General features: G+C 38.7%; 3 protein-coding genes across 10 annotated transcripts in view; 2 read left to right on the forward strand and 1 right to left on the reverse strand.

Annotated features, from left to right (window-relative positions):
• Positions 1 to 13,917, forward strand: part of rbfox2 (RNA binding fox-1 homolog 2) — a 34,980-nt gene extending 21,063 nt beyond the window's left edge. For 2 of the 8 annotated variants that reach the window (XM_051383975.1, XM_051383981.1), the window contains 11 exons: positions 674 to 844; positions 1,347 to 1,400; positions 1,535 to 1,627; positions 5,517 to 5,604; positions 6,066 to 6,107; positions 6,247 to 6,303; positions 6,421 to 6,568; positions 7,161 to 7,206; positions 9,743 to 9,831; positions 10,477 to 10,549; positions 10,869 to 13,917. In XM_051383975.1, coding sequence (XP_051239935.1) covers positions 674 to 844; positions 1,347 to 1,400; positions 1,535 to 1,627; positions 5,517 to 5,604; positions 6,066 to 6,107; positions 6,247 to 6,303; positions 6,421 to 6,568; positions 7,161 to 7,206; positions 9,743 to 9,831; positions 10,477 to 10,549; positions 10,869 to 10,913 — 906 coding nt within the window. In that variant the 3' untranslated portion in view covers positions 10,914 to 13,917. Of the gene's footprint in view, positions 1 to 673; positions 845 to 1,346; positions 1,401 to 1,534; positions 1,628 to 5,516; positions 5,605 to 6,065; positions 6,108 to 6,246; positions 6,304 to 6,420; positions 6,569 to 7,160; positions 7,207 to 7,674; positions 7,712 to 9,742; positions 9,832 to 10,476; positions 10,550 to 10,868 lie in introns of those variants that run through there. The other 6 variants (XM_051383977.1, XM_051383976.1, XR_007881491.1 and 3 more) reach the window with 6 other exon arrangements.
• A 761-nt stretch (positions 13,918 to 14,678) lies between these two features.
• On the reverse strand, positions 14,679 to 17,381 carry LOC127354212 (retinal cone rhodopsin-sensitive cGMP 3',5'-cyclic phosphodiesterase subunit gamma-like). The gene is made up of 3 exons (XM_051383983.1): positions 17,216 to 17,381; positions 15,502 to 15,621; positions 14,679 to 15,229 (listed from the first exon to the last, which is right to left on the reverse strand). The coding sequence occupies exons 2-3, from the start codon at positions 15,609 to 15,611 to the stop codon at positions 15,112 to 15,114; spliced, it is 228 nt and encodes a 75-aa protein (XP_051239943.1). The 5' UTR covers positions 15,612 to 15,621; positions 17,216 to 17,381; the 3' UTR covers positions 14,679 to 15,111.
• A 1,819-nt stretch (positions 17,382 to 19,200) lies between these two features.
• On the forward strand, positions 19,201 to 20,563 carry LOC127354213 (retinal cone rhodopsin-sensitive cGMP 3',5'-cyclic phosphodiesterase subunit gamma-like). Its single transcript, XM_051383984.1, has 3 exons — positions 19,201 to 19,355; positions 19,967 to 20,088; positions 20,291 to 20,563. The coding sequence occupies exons 2-3, from the start codon at positions 19,979 to 19,981 to the stop codon at positions 20,406 to 20,408; spliced, it is 228 nt and encodes a 75-aa protein (XP_051239944.1). The 5' UTR covers positions 19,201 to 19,355; positions 19,967 to 19,978; the 3' UTR covers positions 20,409 to 20,563.
• Positions 20,564 to 21,840: the final 1,277 nt, after the last annotated feature.

Raw genomic sequence — 21,840 nt, forward strand, 5'->3', positions numbered from 1 at the left:
AAGTACTGTCCGGTATTGTCAAGAAAAATTGCAAATGCCCTGGAAAAAGATTTCTTAAAGAGTGGGAACCCTGAGAGGTGGTGAGGGACAGAACAGGGGATGTAAAATGTAAATGTTCCCCAAACACTGACACTGATCAACACAGTAAACTACTGGCTTACTAGTAGTATTAGAAATAGCAATAGTTGTATTTCTACAGCTAATGCAGTCTAATACAACAATCCTGCACTAAATCCTCCCGTCATGAAGATTATAATGTTCAGTGTTGAAACAGTTTTAGAGCGACGTTGATTCAACTGCATGATCATTTTTGAGAATGCAGTTTGTGATGCTGTTGAACTGTATTATTTTTCTATTATATATATCTATTTATTATATCAGTGAGGGTAGGCTAAATAACACGAACAAAAGTTGAATCAAGTTCACTGGCAACTATTTAGATAATCCATTAATCATATTAATAGTTGTTTCTTTGTTTGTTTTATATCATTTTAAAATGACATTTTTTTTAGACACAAAGATGAATTCATGAATCTAGAAAATAACAGTTGTCTTCAACAATAAAACCTGGTGAAAGATCATTATAGTCTCATGGTATATTTTGTCCCTTTTTAGTTTCCCCTTTCCTCATCTCCTCTGTGTCTCTCCCTGTCCATCTGTCCCTCTGTCCCAGCAGTCAGATGGGTCCTCCCAGATTGACGGTCAGTCAGGGGTTGGCTCAGGAGGAGGAGGTGGTGGAGGGACTGCTGGGATTGATTCAGACGACAAGGGGACCCCCAAACGCCTCCACGTGTCCAACATCCCCTTCCGCTTCCGAGACCCTGACCTACGGCAGATGTTTGGGGTATGTAGACCAGAATATTCCCTCTTGTTCACTTTGCATCATCACATAAAAATAACCCAGTAAGTGGCTTTGGGATAAAAACATGCAGTTAGTAAAAATAATGAGTCAAAGGAGTAATCCAGTGACGTCAGCACCCTGACCTCAAATTTGTTTTCACTGTTTATTTACTATCCTCAATGTGAGATTTTAAACAGCTGTTTCAGCTAAAAGGAATCAGTTTCTGTCTTATTTGTAAAAAATAAACTTCATATATCATGAGGTGTCAGGTGTAAAAATCTGGCTTTTTTGCTGTGTTTTTTTTGTAAGAGGAATGTCTCTAAAATGCGGTGCAGAGAAAAGAGCAGAGGCGAGGAAGATATGGTGGAAGGAAAGACTAGCAGAGCTGGCTCAGTGCCAGCTCATCATGGCCGCACAGTGCTGACACCCTGTGGCAAGATGCAGTACATGACTTACATACTTGTTCACCCTCTTCATTTTCTTCCTCTCTTTTTGTCTTTTTCAGCAATTTGGCAAAATCCTTGACGTCGAGATCATTTTCAACGAGAGGGGATCCAAGGTAGGAAGTTGGAAACAACAGGACATTTCTAAAACTTATTAACAAAAAATGCGCTTGGCAAACAGCTATTTTCAACCTTCCCTCACTCTCCCCCTCCCTTTCTTTTTCCATTCTCCCTTCTCCTCTGCTTGCAGGGCTTTGGTTTTGTAACATTCGAGACCAGCGCGGATGCAGAGAGGGCCAGAGAGAAGCTTCATGGTACGCTGGTGGAAGGACGTAAAATTGAGGTAACTCACCACCCTCGACCCCCCCCTTTTTTTTCTCCTCTGTTTCCCCTCCATGTCCGACTATGAGAATGAGTTTGTTCTGGTCGTTTCTGCCCCAGAGGTTTCCGGATGGCTGTATGTGTTCTACTCTAACCCCTCTGGCTTCACTATAGCATGGTGCAGTGGTGCCACACACAGACGTCTCTTTTGACGACACTTCCTGTTGATGTTTTAAGCTGTCGTTCTTGTTGTTGATGTTGTGGGCTGTCCATTGCACCTTGATCTCAAAGCTGTGTGGTTTGCAAAGCATGCTGGGTGGAGTGGCTACACAACAGGCATGGCCGGTGAGACGTCACTACGACACAGTTGACGACACTGACAATATCCGCTTCTGTCACAGCATGTAGGATCGCTGTTTTCTTTATCTTTTTTTGGGGGGGTTTTCCTGCACCTTTTCCATCACCAACATCACTTCTTCCATGATCATGATGAGTGGCCATTTTTGGTTTCTGGTTGTGTTTATGACTGGAAGGGCAGTTAATAGCCTCTCAGTTATTTTTCCTCTGAAAAAAAAGTGCTTGCTGGTGTAAGAGGCTACTGTATGTTGCATGGATGGATCATGAGGTCAGATGTCGTCTCGGGAGTTTTTCACTCTTTCAGTTAATATTACGCGGGTGCCTCTGGGTAGCAGGTTTTTTTTTTTTTTTTAAATGTTTGATGTGTTAAGAGACTGATGCATGATGGGGGCATTTTCAAGGGGGCAGTTTTTGCGAATGAGACTGCCGTGAGAAGTGTGGTGTCATTTCTGATCCTTCAAAAAAAAAAATCCCAGCCAACTGTTTAATTTCACATGTGCGAGATGGAAGGTTTAAAAAAAATAAAAAATAATGTTTTGTTTACACACACACTTGCATCCACCACTCCTGAAAAAGAACACCAGATCTCATGGAAGTGCATTTTGTTGTGACATTTTTTTAATTTGTCAGCATGAGCTCGGATTTCAGTTGCAAATGGCCTTGGGGATCAAATACACCATGCTTTCGCCATTTGCTCTGGCTCTTGTTTTTTAAAATCACGCTTTCTTTTTTATTTTTACTCGCTACTAAAGCTCCTCTGCATGGTCTCGAATGTCCTGCACTCTTCTCTCTCTCTCTCTCTCTCTCTCTCTCTGTGTGTGTGTGTGTGTGTGTGTGTGTGTGGGTGTGGGTGTGCAGAATTAGAGATATGGAGGGCGGAGAGAGATTGAACATGTGAAGAGAATGGAATAGATATAGCTGTCGTTACCTCTCCTTTCCTTTTTTGTTTTTGTTTTTTTTTATATTGTTTCTCCTCCATCTCTCTCCACTCTTTTTCACCAGGCCAGTCTGTCTGTCTGTCTCTCCCAGTTTGTGTCCTCATATGCACCTGCATTTCTGCTGTCCATCCCTCCCCCCATATCTCTGTCCATTTCCCTGTCCTGTGATCTAGTCAGGTAACATAGAACGAAGTTTTGATTTTGAGTGATTATTTTCTCAGTTTTTTGAATTTTAATCTGGGCAGTAATAACGGGTAGTTCCCTCACAAATTTCTGACATTTTCTGTTTCCATTTGTTTGTTCCTTTATCAACTTTTATGATCTGTGTTTGTAGTGGGTTTTAACCAGTAGAGGCTAGATTGTTGTCAAATGGCTGATACTTGTAGGTGACTGTTGACACGTGACCTGTGACATCACTTCCTCTCTACCACAGGGTGGGGGTTGCTTTTCATTACCTCGTTTTGTTTATGTTTTCTTTTTTTTCCCTTTTTTTTGGTTCATCATTTCTTTCTTACATATATTTTCTCTATTTCCCTGATGATTTTTGTATGTTGTTGTTGTTGTCAGTCTCCACGGTAACTGCTCGCGTGTCCTCACGCCGTTTCCCTGGCAACGGTAAGTTGTGTACACATGGCATCATCTTTGAATGACCCCTCCCCCCACCCCATCCGTAAAAAAAAAGGAAAATTTTAATAAAATGCACCCAACACCCAAATGAAGGACTCCTTTACTGAAGGGAGCTTGATTGATTGACAGAACCTGATTGGCTAATCCTGTGATTGATTGGGGAGGTGGTGAATGAAACGATTACGAGATTAGCCATTGACCGCATGGCATTATAAAGGCCACTTGTATAACTGAATGTACTGCATCTATCTGCAAGTGCAACAACTATGACTACCACTTCTTATGCATTCATTCCAATCACCTCTCTAACTGCATTCAGCATTTAATTCCAGAGCTGTATCCTGCATGGTTTACTCTCTTTCTCGTCATCTGTATGACGTCATATAGTACTATGTCATCTCTCTGTGTCATGTGTCAGCCAATAGCTGCATTTTTGCACCTTAGTGGGACAGCATGCTGAAGCATGAGTGCTATGTTAGCTTTACTGGAGAGAGGATAATAGTTGTCTGTATATCATGGTGTACTGTAGTACTTGATTCTCACTTTCTGTACCACTTTGTAGACTGCAGACAGTTGTAGAGGTATGGCTGTTTGGACTTAACATTCAAATTTAATGATATATATATATGTGGATGAATAGTGTGCGCCCCAAAGAGGATGCAAGCTTACTCTACTTAAAAGCAAATCTACTCTACATATGACATATGTAGAAACATTTTTAGCCTTTTTAAGAGAAAAAGAAAAAAGCTTGAAATAATTTGTAGACCCCCCCCCCGCAATCATAAGAAAACCTCTGATAAAGTAACAGCAGCTTTTCTTTGTTCTGACTCCTATAAAGAGGTGTTCTTGTTTTACTTTTTGATCAGTTTGGTTCTGGATGGTGTGTGTTGGTGGTTGTGTGCTTTCGAGGTCTTTCTGGTGTGTGACACTGACCTGGAATGCCTGGCAGTGTTTCACAACCACGGTTTGATTATTTTTTGTTCTTTTTATTTTTATTTTTTTGAGGAATGATATTTGCATCCCCCATCCTCTCTGTCTTTATATCTAGACTTTTCTCTCTCTGTATTCGTTCTTGCTCCATTCATTATTTCTCCATTGTTGCTCATGTACAGTTAGATCCAATGTAGGCAAACGGTCAGATGTATTTTGTATGTGTGTATCGCATCTTGTTGTTTCTGTTTGTTCATTAGAAGAATTGCACATTTGGATGGATTGTTCACTCTCTCTGCCTCTCTCTCCTCCACATCATGTATGTGTTTTTCTGTGTCTTTTCATGTGGACTGGCTCCTCCTCCTGCATCCCTCTATATTTCTGTCTTTTCTCTGTCGTTCTTTCTCCCTCCCCGTCCTCTTTTTTCTGTATGATGTGTATTTGATTGGGAGGGCTGCCAACCTTTTTTGATTGGTCTCTTGCTGCATCTGATGCTTGCTGATTGGCTAGTTTTGCTCACCTCTGGTGATGTGATGCGCTCTTGATTGGCTGCGTGTAATTTGTGTATGAACTCTTCGATTGATGTTTTTTGCATTGTGTTGAACTGATAAATCTGCCGCTTAATTCACCTTCTTTTTCCCTCCTTTTTTTAAAGGTAGCAATATAATGGTCTTGGATTTCTTTTTGAATGCTTTTGTTCTGAAATATTTTGTTGTTTTCTTCATTCTGTGTGCCAATGGTTGCATTGTTTGTGTGCAAAACTGCCTGACTACTCACCAGGATCCTTGTTTTCAATGTCTTTCTCCTTCAAAAGAAGCGCATGCATCAAATACCATCGCTGCTCATCAACAGAATTAACCTCTGTCATAAGTAAAAAAAAAAAAAAAAAAAAAAAACTGTTTAAAGTTTAATGACGCCTCACACTTAAAGTTTAATATGAAAACTCAAAACACAGACTATTATGTGATTGAATCTTGCATAATTTGTACACTTCCTCAATACTTGTTTACATGTTAAACTGGGTTGATTTAGCCCCTGACCACTTTGTCTGGTGTCCAGGTCAATAATGCCACAGCCAGAGTGATGACAAACAAGAAGATGACCACCCCTTACTCTAACGGAGAGGGCCTCGCAACTCTGCCATACGGTAATGCACTTTGAACTTAACAACTACCTCTTTGTCTCATATGCGGTGCCTGGGAAATATTGCTAAAATTTATATCATCACATAGATAAATGCCTTGGTTTCCAATAAATAAAATTTTTGTGGAACTATATATAAATATATGAAAGACAGGCTTATGTTTTTGATCACTATTTTCTTGGAATCATTATTTTTGGACAACAAAACTTACTTGTAAAACAATAACATAATATATATTTTTATATATATATATTTTATGAAATGACTTGTAATCAATCAGATGCTGTGGGTGCGACATTGAGTGAAACTGCAGACAAAAAGAGGCAGCTGCCAAATGCTTGTATTGGCAATCACATAGAAAAATACAGATAATTGGAAAAATGCTGAATATCAGATCCGATAATCGTCCAGACAGATAATCTTTCTATCCCTAATGATAATATTGTATTGTTCTGTCCTGGTAGTGACACTGATGAATGCTGTCACAGATGCGCTGCAGACAAACAGTCAGGAAGCTTTTTACATCCTCTCTCTACAATGAACAATAAAATGAACAGCATAGATCAAGTCATAACATTTCGGATTGCTGCAGTGATATTTTCTGTTGCATTTTGCTTTAAATATACATTTTTATGTTTACTACAGCTGGATGGAAGTTGAGTCCCATGGTTGGAGCCATGTACAGTCCTGAACTTTATACAGGTATGACAACAAGGATTAGCTTTATACTGAAACTGATGCCGAGAAGATGCACAAATAATAATGTACTTGTGAGGTTTATTTTAAGACGCTGTTCTTTCTACGCTCTCTCTCTCTCAGTACCGGGGTTTCCGTACCCAGCAGCAGCAGCAGCAGCTGCCTCCACCGCTGCGACCTTTCGAGGCGCTCATCTGCGGGGTCGTGCCCGGCCTGTCTACAGTGCAGTCAGGGCAGCTGTGCCACAACCTGCCATCCCTACCTACCCGGGGTAAACACATACACAAACAAATGAAAACTGATAGCTAGTAAACCACTATTGATGATAAAAACTAGACATTATGTCATGCATATAACTGCCTTCTTAAATGCATGCCTTCACTTAGTTACAAAATAGTAATTCATAATTGTGCATGCTGTGTGTTTGAATATATTTTCATTGAGATATTGACAGTTTGCTGAGCTGAAATACCATTTCCTTGTACATCAAGAGTAATAGGATACTTGAGGATCATATTGGGTGGTCTTTTCTTGTAATAGTTTGTCTTAGAGGCTGAAGTAACCGTAGTATCACCATTAAATCGGTGCATTTGTATACAAAGAGGTGGTATTTTGTCTTGCATGTTGCACGGTGTGTAATAATCTCACCCTTCTTTCTCTTCTCTTTTTCACAATCTGTTTGGCACCGTCTTCTCACCTCTCTCTCCCTCAATCGTCACTCTTGTTTGTTGTTTTCTGCAATGCCCACATGGTGGCGCATCACACCATTTTTTTCTTTTGTTTGTTTTGTTTTGTTTCGACTCTCCACCACCGCTCCTCTGTACTCTCTCCTTTTCCTTTCCTTTCTCGTCTCTCTCTCTCAGTGTGATGGCCTATCAGGATGGCTTTTACGGTGCAGCTGATCTCTATGTAAGTATAACCCTCTCTCCTCTACTGCCTCACTCCTCACCTACGTTTTCCCCTCTTTTGCCTGTGGGTTTTCAAGTGTGAAATGGCAAAGACCAAACCCATAGAGACGTGTACTTGTGGGTGTTTTGAATCATCTCACGTAGACATTTTATGTTCTCCTGACTTAAATGATCTTACTTTCTTTATAAAGTACAAATAATTTAGACTCATCACTTTTCCTAATGCACATAATGTACAATCTCATAAAATGTTCCTTCAATTATCCATACAAATAGAAAAACAGCACTCAGCGGCCCAACACACACACTTTCATCAAAGTGGTCATTCATGAGTAGACTCCTCTAGGGTTTGTCTCTGAGCATTTGTGAGTTAGTTTGTACCAATGTGATTATCAGTGTGTGTCTGTGTGTGTATGTGTGTGTGTGTGCGCGACCAGGTTGACAATAGCTGTTTCTGTTCTCTCTGTAGACTAGTGTTTCAGGACATTAGTGGCAGATTGCCCCAGGTAGGGTTTACACACTCTGTGTGAGAGCCAGTGTGCATCCTCCTCGTCTCCAATGACTGCGTGCTGCTAGACATTATTGACCATCTGAGATTGAAATGCCTTCTCTGTCTTCTTCTACTAACTCACTGGATTCTGACATGGGTGGAGTTGCGGAAGGGGGAGAAAAGTTGTAATTTGAATTCAATGAAGAATATGCTTCTGTACATACAACTGAAACAAATCTACAGGAGAGATGGATGTACATTTGAGGGTAGATTAGGTGAATACTTAAGCAGTGGGTCAATTTATTTTACCAAAATTTGCACTTGTGATAAAGTTTTCAAGTCTATTTCATTAATACATCCACTACGTATATTTTGTTTACCAACAATGTAAGAAAACAAAGGCATTTTTTGTTATTTTGGCCTAAGGTGACCAGATTATAACACACGTCACAGTAAAAAAATGTCTCTATGAATCTGATTCACTTCATTATGTTCTTGAGGCAAACACAAATTTAACATTTTATAATATTATTTGACATTTTCATCAGTAAAATAACAGTAAACAATTGTCCAAAACTGAGATTATTCAGGTTACAAAGCATTTTTCAAGCCCAGGCATGTCGTCATTTTGTTATACTCTCTTCATTAATTCAACATTTTATTGTACACAAACTTCACATATCATGCACGTTAGTGAAAATGATAATGTGTCAGCAAGCTGCATTACCAGGCTTGAAATACAAGCAGGACAAGAAACAAATAGGACACTAGACCTATCCAGCACTCAGAGGGATGTAGGACAGTTTCTATCAGCACTTAATTCAGACCCCTTCCAGGAATCTCCCTATCTGTTTCACCTGTGGCATGCTAACTGAATCAATGTCGGCATGCAGACATACTTACAAGGCTGACTCCTCCCCAAGTCCCCCTCTTACTTCCTCCCCTCTTTCTCTTCTCCTTTTCCCCCCATTCTTTCTTTCACTTCTTCTCGCTTTGTTCATTCACTCCTTCCTCACACAATAATTGAAACCTTTTGTGTCACCTGGAACTGGCACTTTCCTTCCTCTTCGTCTTCTGTTCCCTTTATTATTATTCTAATCTTTTCTTGCACTGTGACTCTTTACCTTCCTCGCCCATTTTCTCAATCACCCCCCCTCTCTCTCTCTCTCTTTCTCTCTCTCTCTTCAACTATACATATCATCCTCCCTTCTCCTAACCTCCCCCAGTCCAGCCTTCCTCCCATAGCAGCAACTGTGTGGTCCTGAATGCGGGGACTTGGTCGTGACTGATCCTTTAGGGTAGAATGCAGCGGTGTGTGTTTTTGTTTTATAGGGATGTTTGGCCTAATACACTGTACGTTCTGAGTTTGGGAAAGCATGCTGTGTTTTTCAGTGATTGGTTGCTGGCCACGTGAGCGGTGTGTGTGTGTGTGTGCGCCCTTTTTTAATCCGACTGGCTGACTGTCTTCTTACACCTGTAGTTTTTTTGTGTCTGTTCATCAGCTGTCCATCCAAACATAAATAATGACACAATCATCTTGCCACCCCTTCCCCTTTCTTTAACTGTGTGTTTTTGGTAGGGGAACCGGGGTGGGGCACAGTTATGGGTATGAACTCTCTCTCCCTCCATGTCCAACTCACAGTGGGAGAGATAATGCACTTTTAATGTTGCCCAGGGGAACGCTGCAAACAATAAAGCACATCATGTAAAATTAAAGATATTTTTTCCACATTAGTCATGGAGGGAGAGACCCACACAGAGCCTGAGCTACATCTTTGTGAATGCTGTACTGCACCAGATTAGCCAGTTTTGCTGACTGTCTGCTTGTTAATCTTTCGCTCTCTTCTCAGCAGTTTTTCTCACAATGTAACCCTTTAGATTCACTGCTAGTCTGTTAGTGTGTAGAGGAAATCCAGCAAACGTTTAACAAGAATTTACTCTTGTTTCTGTTTCGTCCCGCCTCTCCCTCCATTGTTTCCTTCTCCTCTATCACACACTCTGCCCTCTACCCTCCACCTCTCTCTCCCCCATCATCGGCAAATCACAGGGTGGCTATGCAGCGTATCGTTATGCCCAGCCGACTGCGGTAGCAACTCCTGCAGCAGCAGCGGCTGCAGCGGCGGCTTACAGTGACAGGTGAGTGAGCTGTCCAGCCCTTCTTGAAGCCTCCTCTGACGTGTCTTTAGATGTTGCCTACTTGCCTGCAGCCTCTGTCACTAAGTAGTTACTTTATTTAAAAAGCACATTTAATAAACGTGCTTTTCCAATCACTTTTAAGATCAACACTATTTCTGTACAGGTATCAAGGCAAGGTTTAAAATCTAAGATATAGATCGGGACACTCAATTCCAAATGCCACAAAACAAAAATGGCCTTTAAGTTTGAAATATTAGGGATTAAAAGTCCAGGATTTAAGAAGGGATCAGCCTGTTTAAGAGCTTTAAAAACAGTAACTTTTAACTCTCTATTGCACTGAATGGCAATGAAGAGATACTACACAGTTATGATGAAAAATGACTAATTAAAAATATATTGTTATTTACATTAGTGTACAGGAAAAGAACTCTAGTTCTCTAGAAACTCTCTCCAGATCATGAGTTATATAGTTTTGGGGTTTCAGTCCTACACAAATCTTAGACCAGCAAGTGAATTTTGAAAAACAACAACCCCTCTTTCCTCCTGCAGTCACAGTATGTGAGTCACCTTGTGCTAGAGCAGAGTGCCTTTTTTTTTCTTCTTTTAAAATACAATGTAATATCTCATGTTTGATGTGGTTTCTAGCTACGGCCGAGTTTACACGGCAGACCCCTACCATGCTGCCCTCGCCCCAGCTGCCTACGGTGTCGGAGCCATGGTAAGTCCCTAAAGCTTAATACTGGCATGCATTCAAAGGATAAGACAAGTGATAATCTTACTGTCAACAGTTCCCATAAAAAGAGCACAACCAACATTGTGTTAGTCATATTCTCAATATTTTACAACTTCCCTTTTCCTGTCAGTGGGTCTCGGCCCCACGTTCACAGACAATACTTGTTATTAGAATAAATTCATTGTTGGTTTTAGTCTTTTCATGGAATTTATTGACAATAAGGAAAAAATATACCACCAGACTGATCAGCTGAGGAATAGAAAAAGATTTAATTTACTAAATTTTGCCTTTTTTTGTTTCACAGGCCACACTGTACAGGGGAGGCTACAGTAGATTTGCCCCTTACTAAAGACACTACATTTCCCAGGAGCTCCTCTCTTCCATTGATTTACTCTGAAAGAGCTCCCTCTGTTGTCGTGGAGTTGGACTGCACCCAGTTTTGAAGTGTGGAGTCGACCACAACAAAGATATTTCAAGATCCCACCCCTGAGCAGTCCCACGTTTTCTTATATACGCTACTACAGAAATAGAGGAATGCTGTATTAAAGACTGACGGATGGCCTTTACATAAAAAAAATAAGAAAAAAATATAAAGACTCAAAATGGCCACCTTCCCTATTGCACGGCTGTATTATAGTCTCCCCCCCCCCCCCTTCTTATTCTCTCGGCACTCAGCAGCACAAGACTCGGGATGGAGCCCAGATGTTCTTCCAAAGGCTGTATGTGGATAACTGACATTTAAATAGCTGTCAACCATGTATGAGAAAGTGCTGTGTGGCCTGCACACACTCAACATTAAAGGAAAAAGAGAGGGAAACGAGCAATCAGAGCGCCCACAAAACGTCGGAGCGGTAGGAAGCAGGAAGGTGCCTCGAAAGAGCACCTAAAAACATTTTGAACCAGAATGATGAGTCACTAAAATGATTTAAAAAAACAAACAACCCACTGGTGGATTTTTATAAGTCCTCTTTAACGTGGGTGGATAGTAATGAGAGAGGATTTCCATTCTTGCCGTGTTCTGGTAGAGGGAGACTGAACATGGCGGCTTGGAGAGATGATGTGACGGTTTATAACGCTACAGAAATCACGTCCGAAAGCTGAAGGAGGGAGGGTTATTAGAGCTGTTCCTTACCTCAAGTTTTCTTAGTATGTGGAAATGGTGAACCTTTAAACTTAAAATTGTTATAATATGCAAAGAAATTAGTTTAGAGAAAAAAGTTACCAAATTATTATTATTATTATTATTATTATTATTAGTAATTATTCTCATTACTATTCTTATTGAACCATTATTTTTGCCTGATTCAGCAGCAACTGCTGCTGTTACGGGGCACGTAGATTCAACAGTGAACCTTGGGGTTGAAAATCAGAAAATGAGCATTTGTGTTTATAAATATTCCACCTTTTGACTTTGTGACACATATATATAGTCTCAGATCATCCTCCTCACGCACAGGATTTCACCACCAAACACTACAAAATGTTCAGTACTACACTTCAAACATTGATTTTAGCTTTAGATTCAAACTAAATCATCCACCCACAACCCCGAGGTTCAAGTACTTGTTGATCCTTTAATGTAGAGATTTATCATTTGGATTTTCCCCACACGCTCCATCATTTATAGAGCAAAGTCCAACATCTGAATGAGTCTTCCTGAAACATACTTTAGTTGGTAATTGTGTTCGAGATGCTGCCAGCAGCCATTACTGAGCAAGAGAGAGATTCTGCCGGTGAGTTAATAGAAAATATTTAAATGCAAAACACCTTACTATTGTGCATATTTCTATACTGTTGTATTCTATATTTCCAAAACGTGGCTTTTTTTGGCTTTTGTTTTTGTTCCAAAGATTTGTAGAAAGCACATTTTTCTGCCGTATGTATAAATATATTATCTTTGTTATTGTTATTATCATAATCCTTGATAATCCTATTGCTGTCTTTATTTACTTCTTTTTCATCTTCTGTTTGACTTTTTTTTATATATATATATCAGTAAGTGTTGTTCCTTCTCCAGTAAGGTGCAAAGTAAATTTAAAGTTTTTTTTCTTCTGCTATGGAGTAAATATCTTGAGCCGAGAGCGTACCTGAGGTATGCGTGTAACACTACCAAACTTTTGTCCTCTTAGTTTAATCAATCCCGGCTACTGTTTTATTTGTTTTTGTTTTGTTTTGGGTTGACCATAGGAAGCCGTTAGCATGACAACTGATTATATTTCAAACTATACAGGAACAGTTGGATTTTTTTCCCTTTCTTTTTTGTGTCCATATTTATGCAGGTGACTGAGACATTAGGAATGAATTAGGTCTGTAGCACTTTTGGTAAAAAAAAAACCAACTGTGTTCCTTTCCTTTTTTTGAGTTTTCCGTTTATTTTGATTGTTTGTTGTTTTCAAGCGGACTCCTTACATTTCAGTGGTTAAATCTGTCAGCTTGGCCATTGCGGTCGCTCCAGGTTTAATTGAAGATATCTAGTAAAATGTCTGAAAGTGTTATCTCTCATACCTAAGCAGGTTAATATTCCAACTTGGTAAAAATGTCATTGTGGGATATGATCTAAGTTGTGTGTTAAATGGGGCGTTTTTTGTTTTTTGTTTTTTTTTACCCGTTAACTAATTTCTAAGCTACCGTTGTGTTTTCCATTTCTCACACTAGGAAAAACATGCAGGTCAATAAGATGTTTTTTTTTTTTCCTATTAAATGTGCTGCTGTTGGGTTTTCTCATGACATTTAACATTTCTTATTATATAACTCCAAGTTACTATCGAATGTGCTCTGGACAAAAATAAGGGGGGAAAAAAGAAAACCTAGCCAAAGATGCTAACTAACAGTCCCCAGCACGTTCTGGTTCCCAACTTGAGAAGTGCTACATAAAAATACACAACGATGGACTTAACAAAGCCACTGAAGGCATGGACAAACCAGCATGAGCGATAATTGTCAAGTTTAAAAAAAAAAAAAAAAGTTTTGCATGAATCTTGTGTCTTTCATATTTGACTCCTGAGCAGCCGAGCCCAGTTGCGTTCTTCTTTACCACTAAACTCTATGTTAGGATGACCGGCAGCTAGCAGTTTGAAGCTAGTTAACACAACAAAGAGCACAGTGATGTTCGGCAAAAAGGCCTGCTGACAAACAAAATGGCTGCCGCACAAAAGAACAAGTGGCAGCTTCATTTTCCTGTCGTGGTTTTCTTGCCACTGTATTATAGTAAACTATGTGGCCGTTCTTCATAGTTGCTATCTCAATGACCAGTCCTCTTCCCTCTGTCATGTCTATCCCTCTTGACTGCCATTATGTTTTTTTGTTATTGAATGTCCATATAAAATGTTTTATATAAAAATGTTTTGTTGTGATCAAGCTTTCAGGTTGTTTTCTTTTTCTGTTCTATTATTTTAGTAAAATGGATGTTTCTCACATTATTGTACACAGACAGTGCGGATTTTAATATTTTTAGTATTGATCAGGAACAGATTTCTTTGGTGGAAACAAGCTGTACACACAACATATCATATTTTAGGCTGATATGGAAACTTATACCAGCAGTTGCTTATTTACATCCGGCAGATCTGGAACAACATAAGGGTTTGTGTTTCTAATCACCTCCTGAATGACTGTATGTCTCTACTTTGTGTCCCTCAACACCGGAGAGAAAATCTGGCTCTTCAGAAGCTTAATGCTCCATTATATCACCAGCTAGATGCTTACTTTGTCTGTTGTTTCATGCCGGGCAGGTGGCGTTGGCATACACTGTTTATCAGAGTGTAAATGTTTAATACCACATTGATAAAGAACCAAAACCATAGAACTGCAGGCTGTAAAATCCAAACGAGCTGAAAAATGCTGATGAGTGACACCTTTCACATTACACAGTCATGGCAGCTGCTACTGTTTATGCATTTATGTATGCTAACATCCCAATGTTTAACACCTTAAACGTTTATCACCATCGCCATCTATAGCGTGTTAGCATGGTAACTAGCCTGGCTGTTAATATTTATTATAGCAGCTTTAATTATGCAATTATTGCTGGTATTTGTTATAGATTTTTTTCCCCCATTATTTTACTTAGGATGAATTCCCACAAAATTAAACTGTGTGCTTAAAGAAGACAGCATTTCTTTGAGGAAAATATTTATTGACACACTCAACTTTCACTTCCATTTGATAGTTCACAGGTTTACACCAATAGTTCATAAAAATAAAAATGTGTATATATATATATATATATATATCTCATAAGCAGCTGTACAATAAAAAGGGAGCTCCAAAGGGGCTGGGCATGGGAGTGGATCAAAGGTTTAGTGTTGATATACTGTGATAACAGTGATCAAACCCACTTTTAAAAAATAACATTTACCAATTTTCTGTTTTAAATAGCTTTGGGAATAATGTTTTCTTTTTGTGCAATATTTCCCAAAACCTACATGGGCCTAATACAACAAAAGACATCAGGTCAGGGAAGGAGAACAAGGCGAGAGAGGAGGACTGGGCAAAGGAAAATCAGTGCAGGGTGGTAAAATAGCCGGGATGAAGACACGGTAGGGTTTCTACACAATTCCATATTTTGCCAGATCGCTGAGCTCCATGTCCCCGAAGGCTTCCCATGGGCAAACCACTGTGATGTCTGTACCAAGACCCTCCATGCCGGGGATGTCGTCTCCGAATCTGAAAAAGAAACAAGTCTTAATTTCCTGGGAATGTTTCACTTGGTTTCTTTTATTTGATATGTGACTTTCAGCGATGGAAAGAAGTCATCTAAACCTTTACTAAGTACCAATACTACAATGTGAAAATAATTTTATAAGATTATGATATGATTTTTAAGTTAAATCTTAATCTGTAAAGTAATTTTAGCTGTCAGATAAATTTATTTTTCTCGACTAGACTAGACTGGACTAGACAATGTAAGGTAAATGGAAAACTTTAGCCCAGCTTACCCCTTCTGTCCTGGTTTAGGGGCCTTGCTCTTGAAGGTACGAGCAGCCCTCTGCTTGAACTTGGGAGGTGCCTTCTTGTCGGCGGGAGTTGCAACAGCTTCGTCTGCCATCTTTTATGTACTGAGAGAGAAACAATCAACAGTCAGTTAGTCAGGCTTTATGTGTAAGATAACATCCTCCTCCTTCTTCTCCTCCTTCTCTAAGCCCCACTGTGTTTGGTTGATATAACACCCCCAAGTCGGGGCAAATCATAGATTAAAGCTGCCATACAGCTCCTTAGGACCCAGTTACACAAACAGCTTTGTCTATTTTTATACCTTGGCTTTAAAGATTAGGTTATTCTTGGCCAAGTTACAGACTTGTTAATGAGACCTGAATATCACTAAGTTCACCTAATTCAAAAGTTAGTCTTGACGTTGTAATAAACCCAGAGTGTAAGGAGATTTTGCCCTGTACAGCTAATTTTCAATCTGCTTTGATCTGACTTTTGTCTGATCTCAGCTATAGGTCTTATTTTACAGGGAAGCTCAGCAGTACTCTGGACTTTACCAGAAATTTTATTTTTATCTCACTGATGGCATCTTTGAACACACAAACAAATAATGTCATCAGTCTCAGTTAACCAGTTAGTGTTTAAACTTCACTTTAGTTACAGTATGCCCCTGCTTTTCATTACCCACAGCTAAATCTGTATAATATGTGTGTGCAATGTTCTAGTGAGGGTCAACACATCTCCTGCACATAGCGACAACATCTCTTTTTAATTGTTTTAACCTTCTTAAACCACGATGGTCTCTCTTGAGAGATAAATCTAATTTTTGGCCAGAAGGGCAGCCCAATTACAAAACATAAACCAACAGAGAGCCAACATTTTAATAATAGTGAGGAAGGAAGGTGCAACAAGATCATAATTTTTAAATGATTTCACGTAATGCACACATCATAATTCAACATTTTAATAATAGAGATGGGTTGAATCCTTGTTTGATTGTTATCACTTACAGTGTGTCACTCCAGCTAATGTTTTTTTTCTGTTTACTAATGTCTGACATCTTTTCTCTGTGCGGCAAACAGGACAATAAAGACTGAACTGAACTTCAATACTTCAGTTATTTTATAGACTCAAAAAGATAAAACATTTGAGTCCAAACAATATAAAACAGGTCAAACTGGCAAAACAGGTCTTAAACCTGCAGATTAAAAGAAGTGACTTCTGAGGAGTTAATGCCCAGATAGTCCACAACCTCCACAAGGTAAAAAGTGAGTAATTTATTGATTATATTTTACTTATATGATACTTCCAAACAGTATTTATAAAGCATCTTAGTGAAGGGAGAAAAGAAAAAGAGGATGTAAAATAGATGGAAAATATAATGTATAAAAACAAGGATCTGAATTCACAAACCACAAAATATAAAGCTATAATCTGGAAAATAAGCCAAAGAAAACAAGCAGGTTTGGCTTTGGGAAGACTTCTGAAGCTTTTCCCAAAACTGATTAACAACAGCAGCACAAGTGCAAATATTTTTGTCTACAAAATACAATATACTCTAAAGTTGAAAGATCACAGCCACGACTTGTGCACCTAACAGTATCAATCTACAGTCATCCTTTCTCATCACATTTACCGCTCTAATGTACAACTCTAACCTTAATCCTCACAGCACAATTTAAAGTTAGCCAAAGCTGAGTGAAGGAGAGAGTTTCATCTTACCTGTTTTTGCAGTCACACAGTTTCAGCTTCAGTCAAGTTTCTCTCTGGTCAGTTTGTGTCTTTCTGGTGCTTGTCCAGGTTCTTCTTATATACTCCACCCCACTAAGCCCCCTGACATGCTCATCCATAAGTTGTTTTTTTTACACCCCAGCCTCTAATTGGCCTCCCTGCTCTGTGAGACTGAGGAGGGGGCTCAAAAGTCCCACCTGGTGCGTCATGCCATGTGAAGACCTTTGCGACCTTTACATAATGAAGCATCTCTGAGAAAACTAATTGGATTTATTGAATAACATGAGTTGTTTTGGGACCTCATTCTGAATATATTCTTTTCTGAGTGGTGCATTTTTAAAATAGTTGAATGCTTAATGGATATTGTAGAATAAATACATTATTATTCTAATGTGTTATTATCCTACAACAACAATCAATGCAACTCACAGCAGAGTTTTAAAACATAAACAGTGGATAGTTAAAGTTCATTATTGTATTGTATGACAATAATTTGACAGAAATATCTTTACTCAATGTCCACTTGCTAGTTTTTCCAGATCTTTAACAAACATCTGAGTCTTAATTAATTTATAAAAACGATGTAAAACTGTTGGAAAATGATGCCAAAATGGACTAACTTTCACTTTTAAGTTAAGTTAAGATTTGTTAAATAACATAAATATTTGGGGACAAAATTGAGTGCTCTAACAAAATCATGAGTATGTTTAATGTTTTACCACCGGCAAACACTTCCCTTCTTACATTAATAATTGTTCATTAAAGTTATTACTGTCTCAATATTGTCCCTTTCTAACCTCAGTCCATGCCATGAGGCGAAAGATTAAGAGCTGAAGGGTTAAGTGTTCTTTATTTGTCACTAAGTAACTGATCACCTGCATGCAGCTCAGGGCATCGCTGCCTTTACATCACATGCTCCAGATCCTCGTGCAGGTTATGTCAGGACACATGTTTGTTTACAAATAGAAAGAACATCCCAATCTTTGATTTGACCATCACTGCTGGTCTTTCCAAGTTACTCAAAACCTCCCTTCTGTTTGGACACAGAGGCATGAGATCGCTGGCCTTCAAAGTACATTTTAATATTGATGTGTGAATAATGAACAATAAGGGCTGTGTCATCATGACTAAAACTGCTCTGGGCTTCATGAGATGTTGGGACATTTTCAAGTACGTCAACAGAAGAAAAAGCATCAGGTTTATTACAGTAAACATAGTAAGAGAAATAAAAGATAAATAAAAACTGAAAGTTAAGAATTTTAAATATAAAATACAAATGCATTAAGAAATATGTAAAAAAAAAACATCTGTTTAAAAATGAAAAGTCAAAGCAGTAAATGAACTGCAAATACACAAAACTGTGAACTAAAACATAATATATCCAATACTATCAGACATATACTGGAGACTTTTATTAAATGTAGTGGATGCTGAAAACAAAAAGAAAGAGAGCCGTCTAATCTAGAAAAATGAGGCAACATATTATTCATTTATTATTTCTAAAAGGCTTCAGGCTTCAAGCTACTGAGTCACTGTATTTCTTCATATTTAGCATTATAAATGACAATGACTCCCTTTCTTTTTCTTTTCCTTTATCACCTGTTTGGGAAGCCTTTTTCCACAGTAAACCAGTTGAACCAGAACAAACTGTTACTTAGTTACTTGTACTATGATCAAATTGTGAAGTTGTCCATGAAAAGATCTCATGATGCAGAATGGTGCAGTTTGTGTGGGTAAAGTACTGATGTATGTGGTGGGCTGTGACGGATAGACACACAGACAATGTTTCAGCAGATTTTTTTTGGCTTCAGCCTGATAGTCATTCTAATTACTGTCACTCACCACTGCCAATAAATGACATCTATATAATTTAACTTTTAATTCACAGGTTGACAGATATACACCTTGTATTTAAATCTTGTTATCCTTTATCCCGTCTATTTGTGGCTGAGCTGGTACAGAAGAGGACAGTAGAATTGGCACATGAAAGAATGACAGAATGAACATCTGAGGGGATTAGGAGCTCGGAGGACTTTAAAAGGGGGACAGTTAGACACAGAGAGGAAACTCACAAGAGAGAAACAAGCAAGACTCAACAGACAAGCATCGGACTTCGAGACTTCAACAGAAGGTAATATGAAACTGCAATTTTCTCTGCTCTGGTACAGGGAGCTCAGGCTTTGATAGCATGTAATCAGACTTGTTGCTTTTCTTACAGAAGAGAAAGACAGACAGAGTGATGGCTTTATAGTATTTTTTTGAGATTCTTACTGAGAAGAGACAAGTTATTTGTTGGTACCGCTCGAGGCCCGGTCTCTATTTCTTTAGCTATAATGCCCTCAGGTCTTTTTACTTTTTCAACACTTTTATCAATGTTTTATGCATTTGAACTCTAGATGTTGATAAGCTTGCTGAAGAGGATGAGAAATACAATTTAAAAAGTGTTGACATTTCACAGTTGGGAATGACTGAACTGTGATAACTTCTCTATAAAAGGGAGGTTATTGTTTGAGGGTGGCAGAGGAATCTCATTGTTTATTTGTACAGCACCTTTTAACAGCAAGGCCATTCACAGTGCTGTACATACTACTTAATAAGGCATTAAGACCAGATATAGAAAGAATATAGAAAGATACAGTACAAGATATTAATCCCAAATTTAACTGAATACAAAGCAGTGGCAAACAGAAAAAGTTTAAAGGGATCTCATATTTCTTGTTCTCACTTCTTTTTCCCTTTCAGTAACTAATTGAAATGGCAGACGTAGCCGTTGCAACTCCCGCCGACAAGAAGGCACCTCCCAAATTCAAGCAGAGGGCTGCTCGTACCTTCAAGAGCAAGGCCCCCAAACCAGGCCAGAAGGGGTAAGATGGATTTAAGATCACACACACACACACACACACACACACACACACACACACACACACACACACACACACACACACACACACACACACACACACACACACACAATCTTTTCTTTATTTTGCCATTCTAGATAAACTTTCAGGTCCTTGCATCCCTCAGTTTGTACTCATCAGATCTTTTTTTGTGTTATGCACTCAGATTCGGAGAAGACATCCCCGGCATGGAGGGTCTTGGCACAGACATCACTGTGGTTTGCCCATGGGAAGCCTTCGGGGACATGGAGCTCAGCGACCTGGCGAAATATGGAATTCTTTAGGCCTCTTTCCCTCTGCTATTACCCTCTATCCTCCCTCATGTATTCCAACTATTGAGTAAACAGCTGAAATTGTTGTACTTGTATGCTCTAGAGGAGGCAGCTTCTGATGACTTAGAGGTTTGATCTGGAAGAAATAAATCCAGTTCTCTCTCTTTTCTCATGCACTTTATTTGCCCGTCTTTCTACTCATTCTCCATCGTCCTTGTAACGAGGGTCGCCAGCAGCTCTCGACTTGAGCTTGTACTTTCCTCAAAGGAAAAAAAAGTCTATATAGAGTATATACTAGAGGGTTTGAGATCCGTTATTGTGATATCTCGGCACTGTTTTGCTCTCTTTCTCCACCTCTTCTCCTCAAAGCTGCTGATCCGACATGCACAGATATCTATTTTGTGTATTAGCTAAATCAAAATATATTTTTATGAGAAAATATATATATTTCACTTCACTGTGCAGTGAAAAAGATTAACTGTATATTTTGTCAGTCAAAAGAAAATATAAACAAAATAAATTTTAATATTCTCTATAGAAAACCTGTCTTTGTGTCCTTCCTGTCATTAACACCAAGTGCCACACTGATGTTTGGCCCCTTGTGTCGTTCACAAGGGGCTTTATCCAGTGCACATAATATAAAAATAAAAGTGCACAATAACTCACTTAATCCATTACTGCCGCTGCCGTGGCTGCCGTTCTTTTAGTTGCCACACTTAAAAGAATCACATTATGCAATCAAATTGTAAAAATAAATCTGGCGTCAAGCACAGAGGGTGAGGGCAAGATAACTCAAAGCTATTGTTACCATGGCAACAAAACCTGCTTATTCACTGAGAGCACAGAGTCTGTTGGCTTTTCTGAGTAAAGAGACGATGAACTCTTTCAATGTCAACACTGCAACAAAGGTCAGACTGGGTTCAGTGCCAATAAACATCAAGTCAACATCTGCTGTTACACAAATCTGCCATTTTGAAGATGTTTTACAACAGAGAAATTTAAATAAAAATTAACGTAACATTTTCAAAAGTACAGCCTCAGAAGTCATAACATGTGAAGAGGAAGAGGAAGGACAGATCAAGACAGATTTTCACTTTATTTACTTTTGGGTAGTTTAATCTGTGCATCCGCTTAATAAACTCATTATTTGTTTTGTATGTAAAGTCTTAATTATTAAAGTAACTGAAAGGTTCATTTGCAAGAACAGATATCTCCATTTTTATTCAGTGTTTTTTTGTGTGTGCACTGTAGTGAATATCAATTAAACTGGTGTTATTACTATATTAAAGAGGTTTATAAATTTTAAGAATGGCATTTATCTGTTTTTGGAAATTAACTTTTGAACTCATAGATGTCAAATACATTTAATAAAAAGTCTGAATGATGTACGTAAATGCTAAATAACTAAATATTGATAGTAGTAATCTACCTAATGTGATATTTA

Source organism: Dicentrarchus labrax, unplaced genomic scaffold (genome assembly GCF_905237075.1).
Source record: "Dicentrarchus labrax unplaced genomic scaffold, dlabrax2021, whole genome shotgun sequence".
Classification (NCBI taxonomy): Eukaryota; Metazoa; Chordata; class Actinopteri; family Moronidae; genus Dicentrarchus; species Dicentrarchus labrax.

Bases quoted from the DNA above. Each gene is read 5' to 3' on its own strand.
- LOC127354212 (XM_051383983.1), bottom strand. From the start codon at position 15,611: ATGGCAGACGAAGCTGTTGCAACTCCCGCCGACAAGAAGGCACCTCCC. The intron at 15,230-15,501 runs GTAAGCTGGGCT...TTTCTTTTTCAG, and splicing joins CCTAAACCAGGACAGAAGGG to ATTCGGAGACGACATCCCCG.
- LOC127354213 (XM_051383984.1), top strand. From the start codon at position 19,979: ATGGCAGACGTAGCCGTTGCAACTCCCGCCGACAAGAAGGCACCTCCC. The intron at 20,089-20,290 runs GTAAGATGGATT...TTATGCACTCAG, and splicing joins CCCAAACCAGGCCAGAAGGG to ATTCGGAGAAGACATCCCCG.